At 38.3% G+C, this 10000-nt stretch overlaps 1 protein-coding gene across 1 annotated transcript in view; it reads right to left on the minus strand.

Moving 5' to 3' along the window:
- The window catches only part of LOC125039424 (abnormal spindle-like microcephaly-associated protein homolog), a 27723-nt gene that overhangs the window by 17369 nt on the left and 354 nt on the right, over positions 1 to 10000 (minus strand). The window contains 12 exon segments of the mRNA XM_047633337.1: positions 1 to 38; positions 138 to 336; positions 767 to 908; positions 1177 to 1416; positions 1781 to 1896; positions 2163 to 2532; positions 2770 to 6042; positions 6045 to 6255; positions 6953 to 7180; positions 7336 to 7548; positions 7789 to 7959; positions 8815 to 8935. The exon segment at positions 1 to 38 is cut by the window's left edge and continues 138 nt beyond it. Of these exon segments, the coding sequence (XP_047489293.1) occupies positions 1 to 38; positions 138 to 336; positions 767 to 908; positions 1177 to 1416; positions 1781 to 1896; positions 2163 to 2532; positions 2770 to 6042; positions 6045 to 6255; positions 6953 to 7180; positions 7336 to 7548; positions 7789 to 7959; positions 8815 to 8910 (5297 nt within the window). The 5' untranslated portion in view covers positions 8911 to 8935.

Consider the following 10000-nt stretch of genomic DNA (forward strand, 5'->3'; position numbering starts at 1 on the left):
AATTCTCTTGCAAAGGCAATCAGTATGTCTCTGCTACTCTGTAGAAATTAGACAAACATTAGAAAACTCTAAATATAATACACAGTATCTGCATACAGTCAAACCGACAAGGAATTACAGTAAGTCAATAAACAAACCTTGTACTCTGCCTCTTTATTAAACAGACAAGGGTCATGGTCTATCAGGCGGGTAGTTTTGGCATGATCTAAGAAGAACACCAGCAAGAGGAACTTCTTCAGCTGGAAGTTCTTGATAGCCTCCTCATAGCCAGCACGGTAGCAATGTGGCACAGATGGGTGAGCAAAATGGGCAGCTATATCTGGATTGTTTAGTAACCTGCAACATTAGGGAACACAAGATTTCAGCTCAACTGTATAAAAGCAAATATATTTTCTGTACCAATATGCTGTATATTAACATCAGAAAGACAACTTGAACTGTGTAACACACAGATCAAAAGGAGATTAACCCAATGCCGATGGGCATGGCATATACATACATGCCATGCCCACTATGAGTTTACTTTATTAATTGTTTTTACACATAGTAATTATAATGTTTATAATAAAAATAACAACCATTGATATTCATAGTAATAGTAAAAAATACAGGTCTACTAATTGACTTCTTTGTGGCTAAGCACTAGCAGAGCCATCTATGTGCAGAGACATTTGACAAAAATATAAAAAATGAACACAGCATTTTCCCCATTTTTTATTCATTTTCCCAAGCGACATGTGGTTAATATATGCTTAAAGATCCATACCGTGTGATAATGAAGCGTGTAATACCAGTCATGTCACTGTTCGAGTTAAGGTGAAGAAGCTCTCCATAAACAGTCTCCAGGGCAATGCGCAGCCAAAGGGGATTGTAAGAGAGCACTAACTGGAGCATCATCTGCTTCAAGCCTATAAGTGAAAACAATATTCATTTGGGGATACTTCGCCAACTTCTAAACAATGCTAACTCTAACAGCTTTATTTCTAAAATTTGCAGATATAACTCATGTACAGATATCATATTGTAATGCAAGCTCACAATGAATTATTACTTTCGCATAATGAAATGCAAACAGATACATTACAGACAGTACAAATCTAAATAATATATATCTTTAAAAAGGAAGCAGTTTTGATATCTATAACAATAAAATAACTAGTTCATAAACACACTTACCAAGATCAGCATGAGTAAGCCTGTCCTTGCGAATGGCTAACAACTTCTTGTCAACGGCTGTCTCGAGTTTGGCCACCACCCCAACCACCTCTGGGCTTTGGTAGAACTTGCAGGCTTTTCTGCGCAGTCTGTTGAGCCTTCGTCTTGCTGTGTAAGCTCTCAGGGACATCACTTCTTTGGTTGGTGCAACCTCTATTCGTGAACTCTTTGTGGCCTCTGACCACAGCTTGCCCATATCAACTATAAATGAAGGGAATACAAATACTATACTCTCTTTTTAACTGAGATGAAGATGCACTTGACAGGTTGGTAATGACTGATAACATGGTATCATAATTATATGATAACTGACACGTTGGCGATCACTATTAACTGAATCACAACAATGTTCTTACTATTAAATGAATTAAACCAATGTTCTTGGGATATGCTACACTTACACATCACTAAAAAAATTGGTGTATTTAATTATAGCAAACATTTGATTTATTTTGGAGTACTTAGTTCTTTGTTTAACAAATTTGCTGAGAGTATCAAAAAGATACAAGGTGTTAAAAAAAAAAAAAAAAAATAATAATAATAATAATGGCTATTTATTACAAACCTTTCTTCACTTTAGATGCCACATCCTCTTCCTCTGGAGGAGTGAGGATAAAGTTCAGCCAGTTTGTGAAACCTGCTATTTGCTTCTCCACCCAGCGGTCATCATAGTACATGTTCCTGTTAGGTGTAAAGTGTTGAACAAACTTGTACAAACCCTTAGCAGATAATTCTAATAAAATATTTCAGAGAAAAAAAAAAAAAAAACATTCATTTCAATATGAACAGAAGAATGCAGAAGCACTGAAAGGATATAAAAGATATACCTTGGTAGATTTGATACAAACAACACAATCAGAATCTAACCAAAACAGTATGCAAAGTAGTAGCAGAGGAGACTTGAAAAGGATGATTAATATAACCTGTGTAACCAGTTGGGTACTTACTTTGCAGCATATGGATTTGGGTGGTGCACAATGCTTGTTTTGTTTGATTTGATTAGAGTTAATTTGGACTGTGGACCCCTGAAACCACTCTTTGAGACCAGCTTTCTGCGGTTTATTGAAGATGTTGATGACGAAGCTGATGCACTGAGGCCACTTGCCGAGGATGATTTGGACAAAGAGCAGCTGGAGTTGCTAATGCTAACTGTTGAGTTAGTGAGACCACTGTTAACATCTGTGACAGAAGAATGACGGACTGGAGCAGAGTGAGTAGTAGTGCTAGCAAGACAAGAGGTCGAAGCAGACATGGTGGCAAGTTTAGGACGCGATGATGATCTACTTAGACGGGACCCTGAAATGGATTTTGTTTGCCCTGAAAAAGAAAAAAAGTTAGACACGGCATTTACATCTGATCAGTATACTATCTAAAGCAAAAATCTATGGACATTTCAGTAACATGTAAATATATCAAAACTAGCAAGTAGTTAAAAGGAGGAGGAGGAGGAGGAGGAGGAGGAGGAGGAGGAGGAGGAGGAGGAGGAGGAGGAGGAGGAGGAAAACAATAATAATAATATAGAGAAGAATAAATGGATGTGGACCAGGAACCTACCAAGTGTCCTTGAAGGCTGTGATGCAGATGGAGCTCGCATTGAGTTCTCTTTCCTCACTGAAGAGCTTCTTGGTGGTGCCTTTGTTGCCGTAGTGTTCCTAGCAACAGGTTTACGTGGACTCCTGCACTTGCTAGATACTACAGACAGTTTCTTTGGACTCTGTTTATCATTTCGTGACTTGAGTGAAGACACTCTTACAGACACCCCCGGAGCAGGATTCACCCTGCTTCGCTTTGGCACACTTTTCTTCTGCTGTTCTTCTGGTGGCCTCTTGGCACGTGTTGGCGAGATTCCAATAAACAACAGTCCATGCTTCTCTCCCTCCTCTTTCTCTTGCAAAACATCTGATGATCCTTCTTCCTTCTTCACAACTTCAGCAGTGACATCTGAATTAGCCAAACATACTTCCTGTTGGACCTCTACTTTCTCTGGGATAATTTGAGTCTCAGGAGTAAATTCTTCTGAGAACTCACAAATATGAGACTGATATGATTCTGTAGAGATCTTATAATCATACCTGTGATTCAATACCTGGGTTCTCCCAAAGGATGAATCCCTTGTCTTACTCACATGCAGACTGTGCATCTTATTTAGTTGGGAATCTAGAAAATCATCCCCAGTTAAATTGTGAGTTACATTTGCAGGCAACTGGAGTGTTTCCGTTGTGGGCTTATTTTTGGTTTCATCCACAGACATATCTTTCAACTCCTCAAAACCCTGTATTTTATTCAAGGGAAGTTCCTGTGTTTTATTCATGGATAGATCCTTTGTTTTATTCAAGGACAGACACTGTGTTGTATTCATGGATAGACCCTGTATTTTATTCACAGGTAGATTGTGTGTTTCATTCATTAATAGATCCTGTGTTTTACTATTGGACAGACTGTGTGTCTGGTTAATAGGGAACTCATCAGATTTGCTCAAGTATACATTGTGACTTCCATCGGTCAACAGATCTTGAGTTTTGTTCATAACCATATCTTGGTTTCTGTCTCTGGGTAGATTGTGTGTTCTGTTCAGTGATAAATCTTGGGTTTTGTTTCTAGGTAAATCATGTGTTTTATCAAAGGGTATTTCCTCAGAACAGTTTTGAGGTATGTCATGTGTCTTATTCATGGGCAAATCCTGAGTCTTGTTCACTGATAACTCCTGTGTCTTGTTCATGGGAAGTTCATGTGTTCTGCTGAGGAGCACATCACATGTTTTGTTGAGGGGCATAGCTAATGTTGCCTCTTCTACCTCAAGTATTGTGCTGAGACCAAGAGCAGGAGCAGCATCAAAAGTTTCTGAACATTGAATGACTTGAGAAGCCTCCTCGGGAGCAAGGAAGAGCTGACGACATTTATCTGATAACCTACGCTGTTCAATTAGTTCATCAGGTGTAAAGGGTTTTCTGCCTGTGGAACATCGCCGAGGATCTATGCTGGGATCAAAACTAAAGTCTGCAGCAGAAGCTATGATAAAGTCTTCATCTTGCACTTCCGGTATCACCTCAGGAGCAAGTCCAGTTTCCTTTGCAACTCCCTTAAAGAGGAGTAGCTCATCTAGAGCCTCACTTTGGTAAGGTTCATGACATTCCAAGAAGGAATCACTCTTACGTGAATTCTGCTTTTTCTTATTATATCTTTGCGCTCCTATGTCACTCATCCTGCGAGGGTTACTGAACTCTGTCACCTGTGGCAGAGATGATGGTGAAAATGTTGGTAAATCTCTGACTACTGTCTCACAGCTATTGTAGTGCTCATCAACTGCCACAATGTCATCTGGATGCAAAATAGATGTCTCCTTTGTAATGGTCTCAGTACTTAAGTGGTGATGGAGAACAGGACTCTGACATTCAGGAGTTTCCCTTTCTTGTTCTACATACAATTCATGCTGATGCAAAGCCGGTAGGTTTTCCGTTAAAACTTTCTCTGGGCTAAATGTCTTCTCAAGACTATCTGTACTGATGCTGTCTTCCAAAACTTCTTTCCTTTGGCCTTCTAGCTCTTGCTTGAGCATAAGCGAAACATCATCTAGATTTACGGACTTCAGTTTGGTCACATGTTCCCCAATCTTTGGTGTTGGAAATTCTACTGAAACATCAAAGTCCTCAATAGCAAGCGCCGGCTCAGGTGGTGTACTTGGCGCAGTTTCATACTCTGATGAAGGGGAGCCAGGAGCTGTGTACATATCTGTATCTGGGGAAAAAGAACTATAGCCAGAGCACAGGGAGCCCTTTACTTCAGATTTAGAGGATAGCTTTGGCGTGTCAGGACCCTCTTCACAATTCAGCTTTTCCAAAAAATTCATACATGAAGCCCTCATCGATGCCAAACTATTAATGCCTGTTAGTGGAGCAGGAGTGATTGGAGTCATCTGAAGACCAGTGACCGAGCAGTCACCCCGGAGAGGGGGAGTTGAACCCATAGTTGGTGTTGAGGTATCAGAAGCATTTGAATTTTCAAACTGCTTGCAAACATCACCATAAATGTGACAATCTTTATAACTGTCAAGGTTCTCCATATCATCTCGGTGAAAAAGGCTCTGACGTCTTAAGAGGTCCTGATCTTTCTTGACAAAAGTTTTTCTTCTTAGTGGTGACTCTTCAACATCACACAATGGAAGGTTGCCATTCTCAACACTTTTGAAGGTGTTAGCATCTGCAGTAAGATATGTCTGTCTTCGCAGTGGTGTAGCTATTCCATTGCAAACAGGCAGACTGTCACCTTCCACTGATCTGAACTTCTCAGGTTTTGATGCAACAAAAGTCTGCCGTCTCATTGGAGACTCTTCAGCATTGCACGGAGGCAATTGACCAACAATCTTTCTGAAGGTTTCATCTGAAAAAGCTGTAGTTTCCGTTGTTAAATAATTGATGGAATGGATATCTCCATCAGCACTATCATTGGAGCCTAGCTTAACTCCTTTTGCAAAGGTTTGCCGTCTCAATGGCAACTCCTCTGATTGTTCATGTATGGCATCATGGACTTGCCAAACTTCCTCTGAATGCTTGGACTCAGTCTGCTTTAGTGTCTTCTCTTTAGTAGAAACAAGGGATGGGGCACCAGGGGTGATAAAAGTCTCCCGAGTTCCATCCTTCATCACTTCTTCTGTCACATTATAAAACACTTCATATACCTCCTCACGCTTTATGCTAATTTCTGTTGTCTCTTCATCAACAACCTGATGAATTTCTGTCACCTCAGCCTGCCCTGGCAAACAATAAGTCATCCTCCTAGCAGTAAAGTCTTCTGCATCTGAGACATCTTTCCAGGCAACATGATGCTTCAGCCCCTTCCTTGGCTGTTGCTTAGGCTGTGGCCTGCGCTTTGTAGAGAAGCCACAGATTCTGGTTCAATTGCTGAGATACACAGACTGTCTGTTTCTACACACATTTCAGAATTCCTTGTAGAGTTTAATGTACCAGGTTCAACCACAACACTCTCTTGACTTGAAGTTGAGATGATCACTCTCCTTGAATGCTTTGAAGTTGATGGTGCTTGCTGTATTGAAAATATTATGCATAAGCTTCAATCTTAATAAAAGGAATGAGTTTGCTAATTTTGAAGAAATATTAGCCATGAATATCTATTTTTTTAAATTCTATAAATGTGTATGTATAGACTATGTATGTCTATGTACATGTAAATAAATATGCATATGTACACACACACACACACATATATATATATATATATATATATATATATATATATATATATATATATATATATATATATATATATATATATATTCATATGTGTATAAATGTGTACATGTGTGTGTGGGCGGAGGGCATAATTTACATACATATAAACATAACAAATTATGTACAGCAAAACTAATTCATATAAATCATCTTTCCAAATAACCATATTTGAGATAAACTAACTAACTCATCTAAAGCTAGCCTCCTCTGGAATTTAGACCAAATCAGATGCACGAATAGAAATATATTGTTAAAAATTTAATTAATTTAGTTGTAATTTAATGATTACCTTATAATTTAAATCATGACACTGTCATCATAAATCCAATACATTTACTTTAGCATGTATAATTACACAATGATAAATATGTAAAAACAAAGTGAACACTTTCATGTATTCAACTCCTATATAATATAGAGCATGAATAACAATTATTAAAAATTCACAGTTCCCCGACACAAAATATTCCAGGTATCAAACAACAACCTACCTTCTTTCCCCTTTGGGTAGATTCAGCAAAATTAAAGGCTTCAGGTCTAACAACTGGTTCCTGGAATACTGGTGGCTTGTTTTCGCTACCATTCTTCTTGCCAGCAGGTTTGAGGACTCGTTTGCCTCCCTGGGGAGCCTTGGGAGCAGGAACAGCTACTGGCTTCTTGGACTGTCCTATGGAGGCATTTTGTGGCTTCAGAGGTGCTCTCGCTCTCCCTTTGGCTTTCTGAGGACAGAAATGTTATCTCCTAACTTCTGGGTCTTCCATATAAGGCCTGACATCACTTCCTCCAAAATCACTAATAATAAATATTAAGAAATCCTCCAGGAATACACAATATTTTCTTATTCCCTCCTGCTGGAATTCATAATGCAACACACCTTTTTGGCATTGGGATCAATGCAAGTTCCAAGGATAACGGTTTGTGCCCGGACTCCCAGAGTAGTTTTCCACTGGATCAGTTCCCGTACATTGCCTTCCTTCACAGGAGTCCATGAAAGAATAAGTTCGACACTCTCTGCTGGCTCTAGTTCTAGATTCAGATCTGAGCAGGCAAAACCAGAGTCTTCCCCAGGGAACTTTTCACAGAAAAACTGTAAGGTATAGGAAAGAAAAGTTAGGTCTGCCTCATTTTTTTTTTACGCTTCAGTATTTCTTTTTGTACAGCCATTAGATATAATTTTTTTACGGGAAAATTAAATCAAATAAGACCTTTTGCACAAGGGCAGAATTGGAGGGAAGAGCATGAGCAAGAGAAACAAACAGATGAAAAGAAAAAAAGAAAATAACAAAATAAAACTGCATCTATTTCAAACAGTACAATGTGCACTAACCAGCTGCTTCTGATCTTTAGGGTTTAGTACTCGAAGCTTTCTCTGGCGTGTTGTACCAAGCTTGACTGTTTCAAAGCTTATCTTTGGTGAATGAGTAAAGTGTGTGAGGCGCAGAACGGGGATTTCTTCTTCCTGAACAACTTTCTTTTTCATCTTGTGAACAGGACTGATCTTTAAATGAAAGAAAGGATCAAAATTAGTAATAGTAAAATAATAATTACAATATCAATAATAATGAAGACAATGACAATAAATACCACTAATAAAAGAACAAAGCCATTCAGCAAAAAATATATTAATACAAGCCTTTCTATAATTGAGAAGTTTACAGGTACACATGCACTCTGTATTATGGATTTGTTGTATTCATTTCTTTACACACAGGTAAATTCCTTGAATTTTGGAATGAGAAGTTTTATATTTATATTACTATCATTATTGTTAACAGAACTGTCATAACAATATTAGTAAGTGTGCCATTGTTAAAAACATTATAATGATAAAAATATCAACAATACCAATAATAACATTAGTAATGATTATGAAAGATACATTTTCCAAAAATTTAATAACGAGGTAAAGAAGTCAAATCAGAAAGGCTTTGTAATTAACTCCATGATGACTAATAATTGTGAAGTCATCTAAAACAATAAAATAAAACTACCAATGGGTGGTACATGTAGCTATTATTAATGGGTTAACAATCTGATTACACAATGTAAACTTCAAGAGTATATTTATGGTGCATCCTATTTCAGAAAAGGATAAAGTAACAGCTGAGCCCAGACTCTGGAGTACTCCAATTTGCACTCTTTTTCATTTTAATCAGTTGACATTTGCTATAAACTATAAATAAAGCCTTATTCATCTGTACTAGCAAAACATCTGTGATTAGTACCAGACAAATTTTTGAAACATTGGTGTCCATTTCAGTGTTAGCATGGGTATCAGTTTATATCTTGTAATCAGCAGAACAAATAAATTAACAGATCATTTCTGCACGAAGTTGCCACACTCGCTCCCTACCTCAAAGTATGCCATGGCATCGCCCTGTCCTCTTGGTCTGCGCTCCTGGATCTTCTCGGGAGAAGGATCCATCACGAGGAACCCGCGGTGACTCATTGTGCCCGCAACAGAGGTACCATACCTGCAAAGATACATAAGTCATTCCTTTTAGATCATCCAGGGGAGCAGTTAATAGTACCACTAGCTAATCTGAGGCAAATAACATTCTTGGGTGCAATTTCAAATATCAGCCAATCTGTAACAAATGTATAAAAGAATTACCACCTTTACAATTACAAATCCTTAAACTTATAAGGCAGACTTTCTAATAGAAAATACATACTGGTTAATCTTTTCGGTATGGACGCACAAAGCGAGGGCAAATTGAAGACTATATTCTTGTACAGGACAAAAAGTTGTAGTCACTAATATAAAAAATAGTCTTTCAGTTCATATTACTACAGACTGCATTTTACCCAAACTCATGAAAACTTGTTGTGCTCTGTAATGGAAGGCCTTCAAGATGGTGTCATGTCAGTGTCAAACAATGTCAATGACCTCTGCACTCCAGCATAGGCAAAACAGATATTGGATCAATTACTTGCATGACAATTAATCATCTGGGATGCCCAACAAGCTCTTATCCTCACGGAATATACGAAGTGAGGATTTCACAGCTTTTGCCAGAATACGAGCTCAATGCTAGCTGCTGGGTGCCACCTAAAGTTACTAAAAAAATGACTAGTATAGATAAACAAGTTCTCTCTCAGTAAGATTTTAAACTTTTCTCAAGTATGACAATCACCCTTTCACAACAGACAGTATACAGAATCAATAGACTGAAGCCATCAGACCTTTCATCTAAGACATTTCTGTAGCACACTGGAAATGAACACGTACACTAACCAAGAAAGACCCTCATTACATCAATTCTAACAAAGCTCCACCGAATGCACCGTGCCTAGGCCCTAATCTCACGAACTGTCAGCTGGGTCCCTCCACTTCACCAGCATTTAAACTTCAATAATCATTCCTTGGAGAAAGGACGCCCGGAATTACAGCAAGGTACAAAGAACTGTGATTTTTATATTCCCCGTCACACATAACGTCAAAGAGTAAAATTACGTTGACATCACATTTCAAATTAAGACAGTTGGTGAACTTCGAGAAATACATTACATTCGTAATATTCTTGATCAACTGAACA

The sequence above is a fragment of the Penaeus chinensis genome, chromosome 27, assembly GCF_019202785.1.
Source record: "Penaeus chinensis breed Huanghai No. 1 chromosome 27, ASM1920278v2, whole genome shotgun sequence".
Taxonomy (NCBI): domain Eukaryota; kingdom Metazoa; phylum Arthropoda; class Malacostraca; order Decapoda; family Penaeidae; genus Penaeus; species Penaeus chinensis.